Raw genomic sequence first — 22790 nt, 5'->3', positions numbered from 1 at the left:
CTCTGTGAAATTTTTTTAAAAAATTAAAAATTAGCTGGGCATGCTGGCTCATGCCTGTAGTCCCAACAACTTGGGAGGCTGGGGTAGGAGGATTGCTTGATGATGGAAAGTTGAGGCTGCACTGAGCTATAATCACACCCTTGCACTCCAGCCTGGGCAACAATGCGAGACCCCATCTCAAAAAAAAATAGTTAGTAAATGAAGCCAGGTGCAGTAGTGCGTGTCTGTAGTCCCAGCTACTCAGAAGGCTGAGACAGAAGGATTGCTTGAGCCCAGGAGTTTGAGGCCAGCCCAGGCAACACAGTGAGCCCCTGGCTGTATTGCCTAAAAAATAATAATAAATAAAAATAAAAAATAAAAATAAAAAGTTAATGAATGAGTGAACGTGTCAATTTAACCGATCCTCTGTCCATTTCAATACTCAGTTACCTAGATTGTAGGTGACCTGAGCTCTCCTGGGTTAAGATGCCCTGCATTCCTCCAGAGAGTGAGGTTTGCCTGGCAGTGGTCCCCATCCCATCCCCCAGGCTGAAATGCAAGTGGAATGGATCCTGGTAGCCTCGTCTCCACTCCAGAGGCCTGCAGCAGGACTGGGAGGAGGGGGAGACAGGCAGGCGCCCAGGGCACAGGGTTGAAGGATGCTGAGAGCAGTTGCCCTGCTCCGGTCCCCGTGGAGCTTGTCACCGTGGCCGGTGGGCTGGGAAGGATGGACTCATAGACTCACATTGGGAGGGTGCAGGGAGCGGCAGGGAAGGGGAAGGCTCAGCCAGGGGACCCTGAGGAGAGCTGAGCTTGGTTGGGGCCATGCGAATAAACTCCTGGGGTTCAACCCTGGGTGGCAGTGTGCTGGGGCCACCTGACTGACGGACATTGAGCCCCAGGGGTGAGGGCACCTGGAGCAGATTCCCACTGGGATTAGACTCCAAGTGGGGTTGGGAACAGAGGCAGGGGAGGGACCAGGAGTTTGAGGAGGAGAAGGTGCTCAGGTGTGTGCCATCTTTTCAGCTGTCTGCACCTCGGTCTCCCCACCTGTTAGGCGGGGACAGGGTGGGGGTGGTAATGAGCCCACAGCATTGCTGGGATTAAACGAGCTTCCAGAGCAACTCACTGCACACAGGGCTGGCACAAAGAGCATGCTCCATAAATGGGGGCTCTTGCTACTCCCCCAGGAGGCACCCCGCTCCTGGATGACTTCTACTTTGGGGAACGCTGGGTCAGAATTCCTACTGCAAGTGGGTTCAAGTTGGTGGTGGGTGGTGGTGCCTGCCGGGGTCAGGGGTAACCTGGGCTCTGGCCTCTCCCTCTTGGGAGCCAAGATGTAGAGAGAGCACCAATTGTTAACAACATCGTGTGAGGCTGCACTGTGAGACCAGCCACGCACTCATTCCGAGGCTTACTGGTGCTGGGGACGCAGCAGTGCACAAGGCAGGCCACCAAGGCCACCAGGACGGTAAGAGAATTGTAAATCAGGATGCCTCAAGAGACCAGGATAGGGATCAAGGGCAACCTGACCCAACTGGAGAAGTCAAAGCAGACTTCCTTGAGGAAGCACCTCTACGTTGAGTTCACTGGCAAAGGTCAGGGTAAGGAGCTGTTGCATAGGGAGAAAGCCCTTGCCTTGCCTCAGGACAAAAACGGAGCGGACATTGGGACACGGCCCTTCATCTTCTCACTGTCTCCCTTAGTTCCCTATATTGGCCCCCAATGCATCAGACTTCCTGTTCTTCACACCCTTATGAAGTCCCCTCCCACACTGACTCTGGGCTTTGGATATTTGGCCAAAATGCCCCATTATAGTAAGTGTGATGCAGAGGCTTTATGAGCACATGCACATTGGGGCTTGTCTCTGGAAACACTCCTTTTTTTTTTTTTTTAAGATGGAGTCTTGCTCTGTCGCCCAGGCTGGAGTGCAGTGGTGCGATCTTGACTCACTGCAACCTCCGCCTCCCGGGTTCACGCCATTCTCCTGCCTCAGTCTCCTGAGTAGCTGGGACTACAGGTGCCTACCTAATTTTTTTAGTAAAGACGAGATTTCACCGTGTTAGCCAGGATGGTGTTGATCTCCTGACCTCGTGATCCGCCTACCTCGGCCTCCAAAGTGCTGGGATTACAGGCATGAGCCACCGTGCCCGGGCTTTTTTTTTAGTTGGAGTTTCACTCTGTTGCCCAGGCTGGAGTGCAGTGGCGCGATCTCGGCTCACTGCAACCTCTGCCTCCGGGGTTCAAGTGATTCTTCTGCCTCAGCCTCCCAAGTAGCTGCTGGGACTACAGTTGCCCGCCACCATGCCTGGCTAATTTTTTGTATTTTTAGTAGAGACAGGGTTTCACCATGTTAACTAGGATGGTCTCTGTCTCCTGACCTTGTGATCCGCCTGCCTTGGGCCTCCCAAAGTGCTGGGATTACAGGCGTGAGCCACTGCGCCTGGCCTGGAAACAGTCCTTAGAAACCAGTCACCATGCTGTGAGGAAGCCCAAGCTGCCATGTGGCAAGGCCCTGCCAAGCATTCATGCTGGGCCACAGCACCTGCCAGCCATATGAGGGAGGCCATTTTGGACTCTGGGAAAGTCATCTTAGTGGCCCAGCCACCAAGCAGGGAGCAGAAGAATAGCTGGTCAAATCGTAGAATCATGAGAAATAATAAATGCTTGTTGCTTTAAGCAATGAAGTTTTGGAGTGATTTGTTACGTAGTAGTAAATAGCGCAAACGTTTTTCTGCCCCAAGTCCAATTATTTCCTGTGCCCAGATCCTCTCTAGCGGCATGAGCAAGACCTGTTCAGTTCTGCCCTGAAACTTGCTGTGGCTGGCTCCTACCAAGCTCTTTCCAATATCAGAACATATCCTCCGGCCCCAAACCGCCTTCACCGGCTGATGCCCTGTGAGGGTCTCTGGGTCAGACAGGACTGGGGTTTGCAAGTGAGGGATGAGGCACAGCTGTCCCTGGCCACCAAGGAGAGCCAAGCACAGGAATGTTCCCCAGGCAGGTCTAAGGTTCGTGTGGTGGCATCTTGGGTCAGAGTGTAATCTGTCTGCTGGGAGCATGGTCTTGTTTGAGCAACCTCCTTGCCTCCCTGCCTTCTTTACACATCTATTGAGCACCTACTGTGGGCCCTTCCTCCCGGAGGTGCGAGGGGAGACAGTAGAGGTGATGAGGTCACTGTCCTGGTCCTTGGGGTTCCACAGATGGGTGGGGGAGAAAGCCCAGATGTGACCAGTCACACTCAAGGTATCAAGTGCTGCGAGAGCAGTGGGGGTGTCCACAAACGCCTCTGGGAGTAGGGGTGTTCCAGCTGTTGGGCACAGAAGAGGGGCCTGGCATCTGCAAAGACTGCATTGTGACCAGGGATGAAACTGGAGCACCGGCCTGTGGGGGTGGGGTGTGCTGGGTGGTGAGGAGCCTCGAGTGCCAGAGCGGGAGCACCCTGGGACCTAGCCCTGGGGAGCCAGGAAGTGATAGGAGAGGACCTGCCTCAGGTAAATGTGTCCAGCAGAAGAGACAGATGAATGGAAGGACACACAGACGGACAGAGAACAGGGAAGGGTCCGGGGAAACAGGGAGGAGGGAAAAGGCATTTCAGCAGCACTTGGATGTAGTCACCGTGGTCACTTGCTGTGCCTTGGCTGCAGGGGGCTGCTTGCCTGGGCCCGCAGGACCAGACCAACAGAAAGTGCCTCTGTCCAGGAAACTTACTGCCCGATGCTGGGAGTGAAGGAAATGTCTTCATTAAATCATCAAAGTGAGGGTGCGCAAACCACTCTGAAGCGATTCTGACCGAGAAGATGCTGCATCAACTTGGGGTGGGGGGGACAACTGAGCCCCTTGCGTTTCCCTGGCAACCTTATTCTTCTGTCCTCCCAGGCCAACTATCAAAGTTGGAGAAGCCACAGCTGTCAGTCAGCATGCGCGGGAATCAGTTGGCACATTGCCGGAGGTAATAGGAGGATTTAATCAAGGACCATTTACATAATGTATGTGAGGCAGTGCAGCTCTAGCTCAGAAGCTGCCAACAGCTGGACACCACCCCCTGTGCCCCCCGTAAACACATCCTGGAGGCCTGAGGGGCAAGGGAAGGGAGCTGTGGAGAACGACAGTCCACCATGGCCAGGTTCTCCTGTCCTGTGAAGCTTATGCCCAGTGAACCTGGTCTTCCTAATGGACCCCAATGCTGTCTGCCCGACCACAGGCTGCACTTAGTGGACGAGGCTGGGGGCCACAGTCCAGAGGCCTTCCTGAGTATGCGAAGCTATAACTACAAGAACGGCCATTGCAGCACCATCGGTAAGAGCTAAAAGCTGGACACAAGCCGGATGGCCTGCGAATGGGAAGGGTCAAATGAACTGCGATCCGCCCACATGAAGGAAAACTGGGCGCTGCTACAGGAAGGAGGCTCTTCGTGTGCCAACAGGGAGAGGGCTCAGCGCCAGCTCCCTAGGAAGGCAGGCTGCCAGTGAGTATGTCCAGAAGGAGGTCACTCTGGTAAAAACAACAAACAAGCCATCAACACTGGCTGTGCAGGCAAAGGCGCAGAGTTCAGAAGCAATTGTCCCGACTGTTAGCAGAGCTTACTTCAGGGGTGCAGCCAACATGGTGGGAGGCTTCCACTTTGTATTTTATATGCTTTGTACTGTCTTTGTTCACACTAAACATACAACCCCTTTAAAAGTCATTTATGGAGGCTGGGCAAGGTGGCTCACGCCTGTAATCCCAGCACTTTGGGAGGCCGAGGCGGGTGGATCACGAGGTCAAGAGATCGAGACCATCCTGGATAACACAGTGAAACCCCATCTCTACTAAAAATATAAAAAATTAGCCGGGCGTGGTGGCCGGCACCTGTAGTCCCAGCTACTCAGGATGCTGAGGCAGGAGAATGGCGTGAACCCGGGAGGCGGAGCTTGCAGTGAGCTGAGATGGTGCCACTGCACTCCAGCCTGGGTGACAGAGCAAGACTCTGTCTCAAGAAAAGCAAATAAAATAAAAATAAATAAATAAAAGTTATTTATGGCCAGGCATGGTGGCTCACACCTGTAATCCCACCACTTTGGGAAGCTGAGGCGGGCGGATCACCTGAGGTCAGGAGTTTGAGAGCAGCCTGACCAACATAGTGAAACTCCATCTCTACTAAAAATACAAAATTAGCCGGGCGTGGTGGCACATGCCTGTCATCCCAGCTACATGGGAGGCTAAGGCAGGAGAATCACTTGAACCCAGGAGGCAGAGGTTGCAATGAGCCAAGATTGCACCATTGCACTCCAGCCTGGGCAACGAGGGCAAAACTCCATCTCAAAAAAAAAAAAAAAAGTCATTTATATAAAAATGTACAAAAAATATGTCCAAGGGAGAATGAACAGAAAAAGATGCCAGTGTTCTTCCCTAACTGGTATTTGGCAATCGCTGAGCTGAGCATTTACAGGGCAGCTGCAGTGTGCCAGGCCCTAGGAGAATGGCACTGATCAGAAGCCTGCCCGCAAGGTGCTCACCATCTACAGGAAGCAACAGCACGGGGTGGGTGGGATGAGTGGGCATAGCCAGGCAACAGGAGCATGGGGCGGTGGGGCTGGTTCATAGCTGTGAGAAGATTCCATGGACAAGCATACTGGGCAGAGACGCTGGGCAAGGTGTTGAGTATTTCCGCCTGCTCTGCGTGTGCAGGGGGAGGCCGTGTCGGAGACGGGAACATGCTGGACTCGGCAGGGCCTCTGAAGTCCTCCAAAGACGCATGGACACCATTACAAAGGTCCTAAGAGATGTGCAGGCCAATGAGAGAGGGATGGAGAGGCAGCAGTGGGCATAGGCCCAGTTTGAGTGCCAGAGGTGGGCAGTGCCACGTTCAAGGGCTGCAGAGTGAGTTACCCTAGGGCAGCTGTGCAGCCTTCCTCCCGCAGCATACACGTAAATGCACTGTCCAGGTGGGCCAGAAAGGCCTGAGTGGTTGTTCTGCACATCCTGGCCCACTGACCAGGAGGGCAGGACCTAGGGATCTCAGAGGTGCCAGAGACAACCCTTCAGCCAGAATAGGTCTAAGAGACTTTGTCCATTGTCCTCCAGAGGTGCTGGTCTTCCCTGGAACCTTGAGCATCCGGGGCAGAAGGACAGTGAGGCCTGAAGCTCTGACACCCAGAACTGTAAGTCCTGCTGACAAGAGAAAACTCCCAGGGGGAATGGCATGTGGCCTCTCCCTCAGGTGCTGACTTTGACAAGTCCACGTTGCCTGGAACACTGTGATGGATCCTGGGGACACATCCAAGATCACTGGGAGAGTGTAGGATTGACTGCTGGTGTGAGCCATGGCCGAGGGGTATAGACCAGTGCAGGAGTTTGCAGTTCTGAGGCCTCTTGAGGCCAAAGGTGACTGATGACCCTGCAAATGGACTGGCCTTTCAGGGGACCACCACAGTGCCTGCACTGGCCTGGTGGTGTGGGGCTCCCAGGCAGCCAGCGGGGGCCTTTTCTAGCGCCCAACCTGCAACAGAGAAGTGACTGTGCCCTGGGGCTGAGTGCAGTGGATGGGTGGAGGGACTGGAACTACAGCTTGAGGGCAGACCCACTGCAGAGCTCGGGCTCCAGTCTCCGCTCCAGTCACAGAAGTTCCTGTCCGTGTGCGTGCAGGGAGCAGAGGCCTTCCACGCAGGCCCCAGCTAGCAGCAGCCCAGGCTGGAGGGCCTCTTGCTTTCCTGGGTCTCAGGTGGACTCCCTTCCATTCCTATAAGGAGGTGAGAAGTAATTTAGCATCAACCAAGAATCCTGTAGCTGACACTGGGCAGGGGATGCCGGCCCTGAGAGTCAGAGCTGTGAGCTGAAGCTCCTGGCCCTGTTGTTCAAGGCCTGAATGACTTGACACAGGACAAGAGGCTGAGGGGTATTCCAGGCACTGGAACAGAGTGGGCAAAGTTGCAGACTGGGAAAGCCGGGGCCAGGACACATCTGCAGGGCCTGGGATGCCCAGCCCGGGCCATGAGAACCAAATGGATGCCCATGAGGTCCATGTGTCAGGAGACCACGGAGGGCTAGGGACAGGCTCTCACCTGGCAGGTGGGATCAGGGAGGCTACAGGCCCAAGGCTGCAATGACACCCTGAGAGGAGAGTCAAGGGATAGGAGAGGGCCACAAGTTCAGAAAATGGGAGGGTCTCGGGTGACAGGAGGATGGTGCATGTGGATTTTAGGCCTCCAGTCTGCTCCCCAGCCCAACCTAGCCACATCTATACGCACGGATTAGTTCTCCATCGCCGACCTGGAGCCGGGCACTGCTCTGCCTCTCCAGGTCCTGCAGCACCGACTGCTCGAATGCCAGGGCGGCTACACGGCTGAAGAATGCCTTCACGTTCTCGCCTGTGGGCTCACAAGACAGCCAGGACCTCATCAGTGTTTGTCCTTGCCCCTTAATGCATCTGGGTGTGAAAGCCAGGCCAGCCCACCTTCAGGTTGGCACGTAGCCCTTTCTAGAGCACCCTGACAGTAACAGTGACCACAGGAGGGCACAGCCCCACCCAGTCACATGGACAGCACAATGCCGGGGCAGGGCCCACTGGCCTGGCTTCCCACCTGGCTCCAGCCTCCCCACTCCCACCCCACTGCCTGCTTGGGCCACTCCCTCAAACTTCTGAGCCTTTGCTTCCCAGCATCTCCTCTTCCAATCAGATGCTAATATGGCCCAGGTGTTGGAACATGTGGAACTCAGGACAGACATATGCCTGCCCTCCTGTCACTTTCCATACCTGTCCGGTGGGGCTGTGAGGATTGAATTGCTGTCAGCCCCCACACGGAGCCTTTATGCATCCTCCTCCAGGTAGAGGTGGCTGCCCATCAGAGAGCAGGCCAGTTTCCAGCCCTTAACATGCACACTGCCCTTGTGCAGCCAGCAACCTGCACAACCGCACAGGGCAGTTCTGCTTTGCCCATAGTGAGCTGTTGGTGAACTTACTGTTACTCTGATAAAGGAGGGAGGGTCTCACAGAGCAGTTCTCACTGTCAGGAAGGAGCAGTGGAAGACACTGCCAGTTGTTTGTGTTGGACGAGAAGTGGTGCTTCTACTTGTGACGCCAACCCTCAGTGCTCACCCAGTCTCCGACTAGATATCTGCTGTCCCCTTTTACACAGGGTAAAGACTACTGGGCCCAATTCCTGAGTCCCCAGAGCCTTGGGGGCCTATTATGTGCCAGGCCCTGTGTATGACTTCATTTCATCCCCCAACAACCTGTGTTTTCCATCTGCTCTTTGTGTCTTTGGATTTTCTGTTTTCCTCAGTAAATACACATGGCTTTTGTAATTTAAAACGTTTTTTCACAAAAAAGGGAGATGGATGGCATCACCTGCTTTCCAGATGAGGAGATGGAGGTTCAAAGATGCTGGGCATCTTGCCTTGGGCTGGGGGCCCAGTATGGCCAGGGATAGACCCGGTGGGCAGTGTGTTCAGTGAGAGCTGGGGTCTGTGAGCCACAGTGATACTGGAAGGGGTGGAGCCCCTGTCACTGGGCCCTTCTCTATGCCAGATGATGTCACATGCCTGGCATTTCAGGGCCGGAGGCGGGACAGTGCAGTGGTTACAGGTGAGAGTGTGTTTGGGTCCTGGTCCTGCCACCCTGTGACCCTGGAAGTTACTTCACAGGCATAAAATGGAACCTGCCTCATGAGTAGTTATGGGGTTGCCTTGGAGAACGGGCCAGCACGGCAAGACACAGGGTTGGAGTCACTATTCCCCCATCTGTGGGGCAGGCCTCCCAGCCTCCTTCTAGAGATGAGGCAGCTCCTCTTAGGCAATGAAAGGCGCTGCCAGGCACCAGCACAGCAGGGCTGTGATGCCAGTGTGCACAGGGCCACAGAGGGAACAGACGGCTGGCTGCAGAGGGAAATGCTGCATGGCAGGCCCCATGGGACTGGCCCGAGAGCCGGGCTCTGCCCCACCATGCTGACAGCCCCGGCCCACTCACCGGTCTTGGCCGACACCGACCAGTACTCGGCCTGCATCTCCTTGGCCAGGTGCACGGCCTCTGCTTCGACCTGCTCACATGCCGCTCCTGACTGAGAGAAACAGCCCTTGTTGACCCAGCGTCCCGGGCTCTCTTGCAGGGAGGCCCCGGGGGATAGGCCGCTGCCTGCTTCCCACTGTGCCGCCTCCCTCCCCCGCCATGGCTCCTCCAATGAGGGCTGAAAGGGAAGGCATTTTCCCAAGGGCCACCCAGACCTCCAGTGCCACTCTGCTCACCAGAAGGTCCTTCTTGGTTCCCACGAGGAAGATGAAGCAGGAGCCTGCCTCGTTCTCCCTCAGAGCATCTTCCAGCCACTGCCTGGAGTGCAAGGGGGAGAGGCTGAGAGATTCACCCATCCTCCCACCCCAAACAGGGGGCAGAGAGCACACTTGGGACCTCCCCAGGGCTGGGGTGCTAGGCTGGGAGGGACAAGGAGGGCTTCCTGGCCCACACTGGCTGAGAGGATGCTGCACCTCCAGCCAGAAGGGCCTTAGCTGGACCCAAAGGGGTGGGAATACCAGAGCCCTGGCTGGAGGTGGTGAAGACCCCTCCTGGCCCCCCTCTGGCCTCTCCCGGTGAGACCTTGCGTGAGTCCTGCACGTTTATCAACTAGAACGGTCACCCCCGCCTCCCTCACGGGGTTTGGAAGATGCTGGGTGCGAATGCCCCAGACCAAGGTAAGGCGAGAGGGCTTTGCTCCAGTAGCTGGCCAATTCCCAGCAGAAGTAGATGGCCTCTTGAATGGGTCACATTGCCAATTCTCTCTTCTCGAGACTGCAAGTGCCAAATTCATGTCCCTTCAAAGACTGGCGATACAGTTTTCAGGGCCCAGAGTGAACTGAACATGTGTGGCACCTCATTCAAAAAGTATCAGGACTTGCAACACGGCAAAGGCAGAGTATTGAAGCAGGCTGGGGCCCCTCTGAGCACGCGCCTGGGGCGGCTGTGCTGGGCTCACACTCATGTGCTGACCCCTCCAGAATAAATGGGGACAAATCTCTAGGGTTAAAGGCAGCTGGATAGTAAGTGACCCGTGGGCAGCTGGTTCTGACAAGGGGCCCGGTCACTCACACCTACCATGGGGTCAGGGTCCACTGGCCGGGCTCTGGGAGCCCTTCCAGGCAGCTTCCTGAGCCCAGGGAGACTGCAGGGGCCACAGAGCCCAGACTTACCTGGTGTGCTCCAGGGTCTGCACGTCAGTGAGGTCAAAGGCCGTGATGATCACTGGACACCCGGAAAAAGCCAATAGCCAATCAGTGCCAGGTGAGGCGGGCAAGGGGGCTCCCCAAGAGGTGCCCAGCTCCCAAGGAACAGCCAGGGCAGCCCCCCAGGCGCTCAGCACTGGAACCTCCTACAGTGGAGGCTGAGGAGGAGATACCCCATGGCTGTCCCCAACCAGGACCCTCCAGCCTGCACCCGGCAGCCCAGCCTCAGTGTGGGATCCAGGGAGGCAGGACAAGGTGGGCATGGAGTGAGCGCATGGGCTTTAGCATCAGACACCCTCTGCCACTTATGGCGAAGGGAGCTCAGGTGAGGGCCTTAACTGCTGAGAGCCTCAGTTTCCCCATCTGTAAAACGGTGAGGATGAGACCTCTAGCTCTCAGGGTTGCTGTGAGGATTAAACAAGAGCAGCCATTTTAAAAAGCTGTTAGTCCAGGGCCCGATACAGGGCCAACTTTCAACCAGTGGCAGCTACAGCAGTGATGGTTTGCAACAACCCACTTTAGCGAAACAACTTCCGGGGAACCAGCTGCGCAGAAAACCGGGCGATGCAGCCCGGGCCCTCAGCTCCTCTCATCACTGGCCACACCCCGGTCCTGTTGGGGTCCTGAGGGGACCCCCATGTGGAGGACATTACAGGCAAATGCTCTCTACTGCCCCCAGGGGTGTGACCAGGGCCAGACAGGGGCTTCCTCTGCACCTTGGCTTAAGGCTTCAGGGAGACCCACACCCCTTCCAAGGCAGGTGGGAAGAGAAAGGAAGGGGAAAACAGGATAGGGATGACAGTAGCCAGGCTGCCACGTGTAGAGGTGGGCCAGGCGCCTCGCACCTCTTATTCCCAGGGGAGAAGCATCCTGTCGAGAAGAGAGGCCCAAAGAGGCAAAGGGCGCAGGAGGCCATGCGGCCAGGGCAGAGCTGGAGCTCCAACCCATAGCTGAGGGCTGCATGGTTTGTTCCTATTTTTGCTTCTTTTAAGTCTAAAATAAAATGTTGTAACTTTTTCACCACTACCGAGTAGACATAATGGTGCCTTATAATTTGAGTCTGGTTTTGGATACTTTTGAGGTTCTCTCACATCTCCCACTGAAATCCATTTCTGTCTTCTTCCTGGGAAGGTGGGGTAGGCGATAGGAGCTTATGCTGCCGCCCCCTGCTGACGGTGAGCCCTGCCCAGCACCACCTGGCTGCCCTTGGCCATGGAAGTGGTGGGCACCCAGCTCTGCTGGCCCCCACGTGGGACCTGCCAGTCCTCCCGAGGTCCCCCTTTCACTCCTCCTCCCTGGCCCAGCCCCCTCTGCTAAGACAAGACAAGCCTCCTCCCACCTGCCCCTGGAGTCCAGCGCTGCCCTTCTCTGAGCCTCTGGAAAAGCACTTTCATCTCTGAGCATCTTTATGAGCTGAAACTGGGGTGAGACTTAAAGCCAGCACCCACTACCACAGGGTCCTTAAAGGGTGTGATCGCCAAGGTCAGCCAGGGCCTGGGGATGAAGGCAGCTTCCCTGTTCCCAAGTAGTGGCCTGGGGGTTTTCTCAGTGGGTCTTGGAGGACAGAAAACAGGTGCCTGTGCAGAGAACTTGGGATTCCCACTGTGGAGCCTGGCAGAGACCCCGCTGCTGCACGCGGTTGAGAGCCCTGACGTGGCATGTCGCTCACCCTGGGCGCCCCGGTAGTAGGCAGATGCGATGCACTTGAACTTCTCCTGCCCAGCTGTGTCCCAGCTGTGAGGTGGGTGAGAAAGAAAGGGAAATGATGTCAGGTTACACAATCACAGTGTCTTGAGCCAACAGATTACGGGACCATGGGTGGGAGACCCTAAGGGCCTCTGCCAGCTGCATGGGCTTCAGGAAGTGCCTGTTGTGAGCCAGCTGTCCCTACCCCCAGCTCCTTATGATCCCTTCCTAGGGTGCCCCCAGTGGACTTCTCTCATTCCTAGTGGGGAAGGGTGTGGCATTAGTTGTTCTGCTGCTTGGATGGATGGAGTTGCAGCTCACTCCCTTCTGAATGAGACATTAAAATGGAACATATGGCCCAAGACATGCCTCGCTCTGAAGATGTAGCAGTCCACTTGTAGAGAAGGCTCTGTGAATGGCACTGGGGCTCCAGGCTGGGCCTCCAGCAGTGGCTCTACCACTTGCTTGGGTGTGACTGGGGCATTGCTTCACCTTCCACGCTACAGGTCCCAAAGTAGGGGTTGGGGATACCTAACAGGGGAGCAACAGGTGGATCTCAGGAGTTAACTCCAGCTCTTTGGAGCACAGTAGTGAGAAGAAATTAGAAGCTAAGCTCTGGCTCCATGGAAAGGAGTACAACAATCGATTAATGATGTCTGCCATGGGCACAGTCTAGAAGAGGGGAAAGAGCACCTAGTGAGATCTACCCGCCCTGGTTTAGAACAAAGCAGGGAGTCACTATGCAGGGCTGAGTCTGAAAATTCTTCCCCAATTCATTGCTTTTTAAGGTCAACAGATCAAAATTGAACTTTTCTCAATAAACTGCAAAGTAGACAAATCACAAACAAGACATCAATGGTCTGAATTTTTTTCTTTTTTCTTTTTTTGGGGTGGAGTTTCGCTCTTGTTGCCCAGGCTAGAGTAAAATGGCATGATCTTGGCTCACTGCAACCTCCGCCTCCCAGGTTCAAGCAATTCTCTTGCCTCAGCCTCCCAAGTTGGACCACTATGCCCGGCTAATTTTGTATTTTTAGTAGAGATGAGGTTTCTCCATGTTGATCAGGCTGGTCTCAAACTCCAGACCGCCTTGGCCTCCCAAAGTGCTGGGATTACAGGTATAAGCCACCATGCCTGGCCATGGTCTGAATTTTTTTCAAGTGATCCAGCATGACACTGAAGGTTTGGTCTTCATTCTTTCATTAATTCATTCATATTTTCTTTCATATCTGAAGACTCTGGGGGAGGAGCTGGTGGTGGTGGCCTAGAGATGAGCCTGTGGGGAGGCTGGCGAAGGCCTCAATGTAAGACAATGAGAGGCTGAGCCAGGGCAGTGTCCCTGTTTTGTTCAGGGCCCTCTAATGAGATATGGCCTGTGGTCACACGGGTGAGCCCAGCCCCTAGCCAGTCTTTCCCGGCTCCGCCTGGGCTACCCCTACCAGTCCTTTGCTCTTCTCAGCTCTCTGGATCCCTCAGTCCTGCAGCCTTGTGTTCTCCTAGCCTCCTTTGCTCTTGACTGACCTGTACTCTCCCTTGGGCGAGATTTGTTATCCTCCATCTCCAGGGCTTTGCTGGGGCTGTGGAAGTTCTGAGAGAAGGGGGCACTATCTTGACAGAGTTATGAGCTGACATCCATAGGATCTGAAGGCTCAGTCCAGGCAGGGCATGGAGGATTGAGGAACCAACTCAGGCACCAGGAAGGAGCTTGGTGAATGCCAGCAGGCAAGTGGAGATGAAGTGGAGATGGGGGGCAGGGCCAGCCATGTAGGGGAACATGGAAGGGTCTCACAGGAGAGTAGAGGTGAGGGCCCGGGCCCAGGCAGGCCTGCAGCATTCTCCAGGTGCTGGGGCAGAGGGAAGCTGCCCAGCTGGGGTGGGAGAGGGTAAGCCCTGGGCCACTCAGAAGGAAGGCAGAGGAAAGGGCTGAGGCCAGTGGGGGCCATCGCGAGTCAGACTCCCAGGGCCTAGCAAGGAAGACAAACAGAAGTGGGCCGGGCATGGTGGCTCACACCTGTAATCCCAGCACTTTGGGAGGCTGAAGCGGGTGGATCACTTGAGGTCAGGAGTTTGAGATCAGTCTAGCCAACATGATGAAACCCCGTGTCTACTGAAAATACAAAAACAAATTAGTTGGGTGTGGGGGTGCACACCTGTAGTCCTATTTGGGAGGCTGAGGCAGGAGAATCGCTTGAAGTGGAGGTGGCAGTGAACCGAGATTGCGCCACTGCACTCCAGCCTGGGTAACAGTGCAAGACTCTATCTCAAAAAAAAAAAAAAGACAGAAGTGGAAGGAAAGCAAGGCAGGGGAGAGGGAGTGAAGGCTTCAGTGTGAGGAGGAAGACGAATGCCTCAGACCTGAGGAAGGATGTGGTGCTGTGGACTCCATCTCAGCCCTTCTTGCCCAAGCCTGGCATGCAGGGACTGGATTTGACCCCATTTTACAGGTGGGAACAGAGGCTCAGAGCTCAGAAGCGACCTGCTGGAGGCCACTCTGCTGGCCTGGTGAGTGGGATCACAGGAGGCCCAGGTCAGGGAGGGACTGGAGCCAGGGCCTCGAGAGGAGCAGGGTGGGGATTGGGGAGGTCATGGGCAGGTGAGCAGGTCAGGCTGTGGGCATCTTCCCCAGAGCCAATGACCAAAATGAGACAACTTTGGGACTGATGGAGCATCTGGGGGTTCTGGGAGCTGGGAAGCTGAGTGTCACACAACACCCCCAGGCTCTGCTTGTCTAGACCAGTCCTCCTTGACATGGACACAGTACAGGAGCTCCCCAAATCCTTTCTCAGGTGCCCCTAGGAAGCCGCCCACGAGTCATGGGGGAAACAGCGACTTACATCTGGAGGCTATAGGGAATTCCAGCAATCTCAAAGCGCTCAATTTCAAAGTCCACCCCAATGGTGGCCTTGTAGTCTCGGTCAAAAACGTTCTTGCAAAACCTGTGGGGGATAAGGAAGTCGTCACAGGGGGTGTACTCACAGAAATGTGCCCGGAAGCTTCACTTGTGACAGTGAAGGTCTTTAGGCAAATAAGGTCCACTTCCCATCAGGAAGTGATGGTCCACACAGGCCATGGGTGGGCAGGGCAGCCAGCAAGGACAAGGTGGGGAAAGGGAGGCTGCAGGAGCTCGGAAGGCAAGCTGCGAGTTAGAAACTGAACGAAACTGAGCAGCCATTTGCAGGGAGGGCAGTAGAGGGGAGAGCCCTGGCCCCAGGGGGACAGTCTGACAAGCGCCAGGTTCCTGGGATGCCACAATGTCTGCCCAGCCCTGCCATCTCCCCGATTTCTTGTACCCCCTCTTATCTGGCTCCCAGCAGGTTAAGGCCCGGCAGTTCCTGGAAGCCACATGGTTTCCACTATGTTGATACTATCTGGGCCACCCAGGCAAAGGTATGACAACCTGGTGCTGGGGGAGGTGGCCGACGGGGCCGAGGAAGCCTTGTACCTGTGGATGAGGCTGGTCTTTCCCACGTAGAGATCGCCAACCACCACCACCTTGGAGAGTTTGAGCCTGTGAGAAATATGGCCGTGTTGCCCTCGGGCATGCCTTCCAGGGTGTCTTCACACTCACAGCCCCTTCCTTCCCTGAGCTCTCTGCTGGTGAGACACCCCTCACTCCTGGACGCAGGATGGGCCACCCTGCGGAAACACTGTGTTCCCCTCCACACTCCCCAGAGGGGAGATGGGAGAGGCTGGGGACTCTGCTTCCCCTAGAGCTTCACCCCTCACCACATTTGGTCAAAGTCCCCATCCTAAGAATTAGGAATGGGCATAAAAAAAGGCCAAGTCACAGGAGGAGGGGGCAGAGGCAGGAGGCCAGGGTGCGGCTGTGGTAACCAACCAGTAGCCATGGGCATGTCTATGCTGTGGGGGAGCTGTGCTGAGGGTGCAGACACAGGGTCCACGTGCAGGGAGACCCCAGCACAAGGGACGGGCAGCCCCTCACCCTCCCATGCACCCCCTGGGGCTGTGCGCCCATGTGGGTTCTGGCCTCTTGCAAGCAGGCACTCCGTGACCATGACACCACCATGCCCTGCTCACTTAGAGGTATCTGTAAGGGTCAGACAGGCCAAGGGGCACACCCTGAACAGGGCTCAGGCTCTATACATCTGGGCTGTGGCTTGAGGCGAATCGGCTCTGAGGTTCTTGGGCTCTCTGGGGGTCACTGCTCCCCAAGAGCAGCCGCCACCCTCACCCTTTGTGTGTGTCCTACACTCTGTGCAGAGGCGTTTCTCGGACTGTTTATTATTTTTTTAGAGACGGGGTCTCGCTGTGTTGCCCAGGCTAATCTCAAACTCCTGGGCTTGAATGATCCTCCCACCTCAACCTCCTGAGTAACTGGGACTACAGGTACCATTGTTCCAGCTTCCCAGGACTATTGACAACACCTTAAGAGTTTTTGCAGCTCATCCCAAAGGAGGCAAACGGGTCACAGCAACCAACCTGGGTAAATATCTGACAGGCACTTCCTCTGCCTGCAAACAGCAAGAGGGCACCACTGTGTCACCTGGTGACCTGGGCTGCAGGTCACCTCGCCAGGTCCATGAGAGCAGGGACTGTGTCTACCCTGCTCCCAGAGGGCCCTTTCATTCTGACTCCATTTCTCCTATGAATGAGTAAAGGTATTGACAAGGTCTTGCAGCAGGTACCCTCTGATCCTCAGTCTCCCCACCTCCAGTGCTGCCATAAGGGGTCAGGGAGATCATCTGCGTGAAGCACCTGATATGGCACCAGCATTCCCCAACAGATGCCACTACTCTCATTCCACCACCATGGCCACTTCGGCCATTCTGATCTCAGCTCTGCCTCACCCACTCTGCAGTTTGGTAACCTCTAGCTGTGCTCTGTGGCAGCCTCGTCGCACCTGTGTGACCCCTGTGAGCTCAGTCAACTCCCTGAGCAGAGTATGAGCTCCTAAGGAAGAGGGGCAAAAGCAGGCCCTTGTACCTATTTGTTAAAAGAAGGAATGACTATTTCACAATCCCTGTGCCGGTGGTGGCAGGTGCTGCCACGGCAGGAACAGGGCAGACACAGCCCTCGCCCTCTTGGGCTAGGTCCAGTGAGAAATCCAGCCTGCAATTCTGTGAGATACGTTCTTGGGGGCACAAGAGCACCCAGGAAGGGTACTCTCCCCAGTCCAGGCTTGGGGGCAAGGGTAGTGGGGGGTCACAGAAGCCTCCTAGAGGACTTGACACTTATGCTGAGACCTGAAGGGGAAGGGGAAGGGGAAGTGAGGGGATTAGGAAAGACACTTCAGACAGAGGAAATGGACTTGTGCCAAGACCTCAGGCCGAAAAATCTCCTGCGTGACTTAGAAGAGGGAAAGTTGTTCCATGTGGCAGGTGTGTTAACTGAAGCCAGATGAAAACCCCAGTCATCCTCAGGCCTGTACAGGGCTGCGCCAGCCTCGTGTGTGTGTTTCACTTGCTCATTCTTTCACACGTGCATTCATGCACTCATTCCTTCCTGCCACCTGCTCCCCCATCCCACACCCTGCAGGCTCACCCGACAGTCCCCGTGTTTCTGCGTTGGCAGGCAGCGCTGACCTGCCTGTGGAAGTGCTCCCTGAGCTGCAAACAGGCTTCTGGCGTGTACCACTGCAAAGAGACAGACAGACACATCATCCTGCAAAGCTGCGGCTCCTTCCCCGTAGCGAAGCAGTGAGGGGAGACGGTCTTCCCAGCCTTCCTTCCTAGGCCTCACAGCTGGCAGCCTCAATAGCTTTCCCTGACCCACCTGTCATGTGTATCCTCTATTTCTTCAGCCTTGAGGCTCTGGGGCCTTGTGAGTCCAGAGGGGCGAGCCCAGGCAGAGACTCGGAGATCTGGGTCTCACCTGGGGTCGTGGTCCCCTTGTTGCATGCATGTGACAGGCCTCTGTCTGCTCTGGGCCTCAACCCTCTCAAGTGGAAAGGAGTGGAGCTCTTTTGGTGCCCAGATCCTCCAAGATCCAATTAGCCAGGTGCAGGAGTGAATGCCTGTGGTCCTAGATACTGAGGAGGCTGAGGTGGAAGGATTGCTTCAGCTCAAGAGATAGAGGCTGCAGTGAGCTATGATCATGCCACTGCACTCCAGCTTGGGTGAGAGAGTGAGACCCTGTCTCTAATCCATACCTTCCATGAATCTCTGATGACATTTTGTTTTAAAAACGTGCATACATGTGCCTGGAAAATGTCCTAGAAGGCGCTTTCTGTTGTCCACATTTCTTGAAAGGCAGACCTGAGCAGTGGTTTAAGAGCATGGGCCTCAGGGTCAGAAAAAACTGCATATACCCCAGCCACCCTCACCTGGTGTGTAATTAGAAAAAAATGAGATTAAACAAATTAAAGATGACCATTATTTTTTGCCATTGGATTGGCCCAGGCTAAATACAAAATGTGGCAAGGATGTGCGGAGAAGGACACCGTTGAGGCCGTTGGTGTGATCTGTGTATGGCAATGGTCCCGCCCCCCGCCCCCCCCCCCTGCACAGTCACAGCCACCTGCTCTGTCCTTCTGGATGCTGCTTGGATCCACAGCTCCCCTCCCCCAGCCCCAGTGTCTTGGCCATCGATTCGGGCTCTGCCTGGCCCATCTGCCCTCTCAGTGATTGAGGCAGCAGTGATGGTGAAAGGAGATTAGCAAAGGGCAAGTTACAGAACCTTCTTGAGCTCCAGTTTCCTCAAATGTTAAACAGGGATGCTCATAATAGCACCTTTTCATGTGGTCTTTGGAGGAGTAACTGAATAATGCAGGTGAGCAGCTTAGCCCGATAGTCTGCTTTTCTGCAGAAGAGTGGCAGCTACCATGAACAAGCTGGCTGCTTCTTTCTGTCAGCTTCCATGACGGCTTTAAGCTGGGGACTGGCCCAGACACAATGGTCATTACAGGATGACTGGAAGACTATGGTAATGAAGGCTGCAGGGTAAGAAGTGTGAGCTGATTTCAGAGACAGGGAAACTGAGGCACATAGAGTAAAGGGAAGGACTTGCCTGGCAAGCAGTCTGAGGACCCTGCCCAAGCTGGCTGTGAATTTCTCAGGGCCCTGGGGTGCAGGATGAACTTGGCCAGCAGTGGCCTTGATCCCTGACTATTATGGGCAAGAGGGGAGAATGCCACCTGTGAAACCAGGACAGATTCCCTAGACTGCTTCCCTGGGGTAGGGAGCTCTGGAGCCAGACACAGCCAGGTCAAATCCCAGAGGTACCAGGCACAGCTGTGTGATGTCAGGCAACCCTGCTTAACTCTGATCCTCACCATCTGCTTTGCCAATGGGTTCTTCATGTCATGATACCTGGAGTGTTTTATGCCAATCACACTTTCCTTCGTTTTGACTCAAGAAAGACCAGTCTCCGTCATCCCTAGTTACCACTGTCAAGCTCTGCAGAGAAAACAATTGCCTGAGCCTCTGTTGAGATGGAAAACCCATGGGGAGTTGTCTACGGGTCTGAGACACAAAGGCTTTCTCTGTAGGTGTGTGAAGAAGGAACTTAGGGAGGAAGGTAAAGAAGGGGGAAGGAGGAATGGCCACATACTCCAAATACCCAGGACCTATCTAGAGTCACCTCCTCCTCACCAGCCTGGCCACAGAATCCAAGATGCAAAAGGCCATTCCATGGAGAGGATCTCTCCCTCCGCACCTGTCCTAAGCCACAGACGCAATCACTGAGAGTACGGGCTTATCTATCCTTCCAGAAATATTTTCTGCATATATAAACATACAGACATTTCTCCCTATCCTTGTTTTCACACACAGGAGTGTGCTGCACACGCTCTACTGCACACTGTTCCACACCCTGCATTTTTACTTAACGGTTTACTTTGGCTCTCGTTGCATGTCAGCTCCTGAAAAGGTTGCCTCATTCTTCCTCACGTCTGTGCCAGGATGTATGACTTGTTTAACCAGTCTCCTCTCCGAGGATATTTACGTTGTATCTGATCTTCTATTCTTACAAACTGCTCCAACCCCAGCCGGGCGAGGTGGCTCACGCCTGTAATCCCAGCACTTTGGGAGTCTGAGGAGGGCGGATCATGAGGTCAGGAGATTGAGACCATCCTGGCTAACACAGTGAAACCCCATCTGTACTAAAAATGCAAAAAATTAGCCGGGAGCGGCAGCGGGCGCCTGTAGTCCCAGCTACTTGGGAGGCTGAGGCAGGAGAATGGCGTGAACCCGGGAGGTGGAGCTTGCAGTGAGCCAAGATTGCGCCATTGCACTCCAGCCTGGGCGACTGAGTGAGACTCCGTCTCAAAAAAAAACAAAACAAACAAACAAACAAACAAAAAAAAACTGCTCCAACCCCTATCCTTATGCACATTGTAAACCCATGCCAGAATATCTGCCAAGTAAATTCCTAGAAATGGAATGGCAAGGCCAGTTGCAGTGGCTCACACCTATAATCCCAGTGCTTTGAGAGGCCTGGGTGGGAGGATTGCTTGAAGCCAGGAGTTCAAGACCAGCCTGGGCAACGTAGGAAGACTTCGTCTCTATTAAAAAAATTAAAAATTAGCCAGGCATGGTAGCACATGCCTGTGGTCCTAGCTACTCAGGAGGCTGAGGCAGGAGGATTGCTTCAGCCCAGGAGGTAGAGGATTGAACTATGATGGCACCATTGCACTCCAGCCTGGGTGACAGAGCAAGACCCTGTCTCTAAAAAAAAAGAAAAAAGAAAAAAGAAACGGGATGGCTGGATCTCATAGGGCAGGGTCATCTGCCATATTGGTAAATATTGTCCACTGCCCCCTATGGAGGTTGTACTCAATTTGTATTCCCTGCTGCAATTAATATTGGATTTTAATACAGACACAAGAGAGCTGTGAGTTTGCAGCGGAAAACAGAGGCAGAATGGCAAGGGGAGAGAGAGCCCTGGATTTGGGGTCACGGAACTGGAATGCTGTTTTGATAATAATGATGATAATGAGAACAACAGCAACCATGACTGCAGGGGAGCTCCTGCATACCGTGAGCTAGGCACCCAATATGAGAGGAATTACCTCCATGTAACATGTAACGGTGGCTCTGAGAGGTTGAGTAATTTGCCCATAGCCACACAGTTTTTCTTTTTTTTTTTTTTTGATACGGAGTCTGGCTCTGTGGCCCAGGCTGGAGTGCAGTGGCGCAATCTCGGCTCACTGCAAGCTCTGCCTCCCAGGTTCACGCCATTCTCCTGCCTCAGCCTCCCGAGTAGCTGGGACTACAGGCGCCTGCCACCGCGCCTGGCTAATTTTTTAAAATTTTTTAGTAGAGACGGGGTTTCACTGTGTTAGCCAGGATGGTCTCGATCTCCTGACCTCGTGTTCCACCTGCCTCGGCCTCCCAAAGTGCTGGGATTACAGGCGTGAGCCACCACGCCCAGCCAAGCCACACAGTTTAATGACAGAATCAGAATGAAGGACTCACATAGAGGACTGTCTGGCTGCAAAATCCTAGCCCTTATAACCTCCAGGCCACATTGCTGCCCAGTGTCACCGTCAACTTGCTACCCCGCCTTGGGCAGTCAATGGCCAGTCTCCCAGCTCCTCAAGGTAAATCTGGCAATGGACAGACCTCCTCGATTCACCTGCTTTACTTCCAGGCATGAGTGTAGAGTGGGGAGAGCTGATGTGGCTGCAGTGTCAGGAGAGCACTGCAGACATGATGACTCTGTACCTTAGGGAAGGTGGCGATGACACGGTCGCGGCTCACGGGGGGCCCCAAAGGTGTCAGGGAGGACCTCATTCTTCCAGAGTCCTGTGGACCCAACCAGGAGAAAAACAGTTAAGGAGCTGTGCAAATACCTGGGGACTCACCCATGAGTTTTCACGTAACTTTTCATTAGATCCAGGCTGGGTGCAGTGGCTCATGCCTGTAATCCCCGCACTTTGGGAGGCCAAGGTGGGAGGATCACTTGGGCCCAGGAGGTTGAGACCAGCCTGGGCAACAAAGTGAGACCTCAGTCTCTAAAAAAAAAAAAAAAAAAATAGCAGGGCATGGTGGCCTGTGCCTGCAGTCACAGCTACTTGGGAGGAAGGTGGGAGGAATGCTTGAGCCTAGGAAGTCAAGGCTGCAATGAACTGTTAAGGTGCCACTGCACTCCAGCCTGGGTGATAGAGTAAGACTTTGTCTCAAGAATAATAAATAAAACCAGATCCAGGCCTTCCTCTCCATCAGGAATACAGGGCAGAGGCCATTTCTCTCAATCTGCATACAGCAGGCAGCATGGTATGGGGGAACCAGGTCTGCCCCACCCTGCCTGGGAGTCAGAAGACCTGGGTCTCCCCTTGACAGGTGTCTACCAAGGAGGAGCTCCCCTCTGAGCTTACCTTACTGGGCTGTGAGGCATGACACAGCTCAGGTAGTGGAAGTAGAGTCGGGAGGGGTCTCCTGCTCCTAGTCTGCAAAGGATGAAGGCTCTAGGTGGGCCTGGGGACCCTAACTTTCAGCCAACTAGGCCTTTTCCCTGAAAGCCCTCACTTCACCAGGCCTCTGACTCTTCCAGCCTCAACAGCCCTCTGTCTCCTTTCTCTCTCCGGGCTCCTCTCCCGGTTGCGCTTGGGTGTCCTTGGCGGAGTCCGGTTGTCCTCCCGCATCTGACCTGGCTCTCCTCCACGACCAGCTCGGGCCTGGCCCAGAGTTTGCGCTCCGGAAATGAGGACGCCCCTGGGCCGTAGGCTGATTTCAAGTTATAAGGGCGGGAAGTGGGCGCGGACGCGGTGCCCTGGCGGCCCTGGCCACGGGATGTGCCAGCACGGGCGTGGGTGACTGGGAGGGTCGGACAGAGTGGGCGAGCGGACTCACCACCCGTGGCTGCGAAAGCTGGGGCTCGCCGCGGCCTAGTCCGCCAGAGTCAGCGGCAGTGATCACCATGGCAACGAGAGCCGCGCGGGACCGGCGGGCTACACGAATCGCCGACGTCGTGGGCGGGGTCTGCGTTGGACTGACAGCGGCGCGTCCAAGCATCCAGCTTGCACCAGCGATCACCAT

General features: G+C 55.0%; 1 protein-coding gene across 1 annotated transcript; it reads right to left on the bottom strand.

Annotated features, from left to right (window-relative positions):
* Positions 1–2646: 2646 nt before the first annotated feature.
* RAB36 (RAB36, member RAS oncogene family) lies at positions 2647–22790 on the bottom strand. The gene is made up of 12 exons (XM_009216908.3): positions 22605–22790; positions 22130–22201; positions 21477–21557; positions 17356–17447; positions 15296–15361; positions 14688–14789; positions 11840–11904; positions 10138–10189; positions 9202–9283; positions 8927–9017; positions 7209–7328; positions 2647–6700 (listed from the first exon to the last, which is right to left on the bottom strand). Exons 1-12 carry the CDS (start codon positions 22788–22790, stop codon positions 6636–6638), a joined length of 1074 nt encoding a protein of 357 aa, XP_009215172.1. The 3' UTR covers positions 2647–6635.

Source organism: Papio anubis, chromosome 16 (genome assembly GCF_008728515.1).
Source record: "Papio anubis isolate 15944 chromosome 16, Panubis1.0, whole genome shotgun sequence".
NCBI classification, from domain to species: domain Eukaryota; kingdom Metazoa; phylum Chordata; class Mammalia; order Primates; family Cercopithecidae; genus Papio; species Papio anubis.
This window is presented reverse-complemented; position numbering and strand designations above follow the sequence as displayed.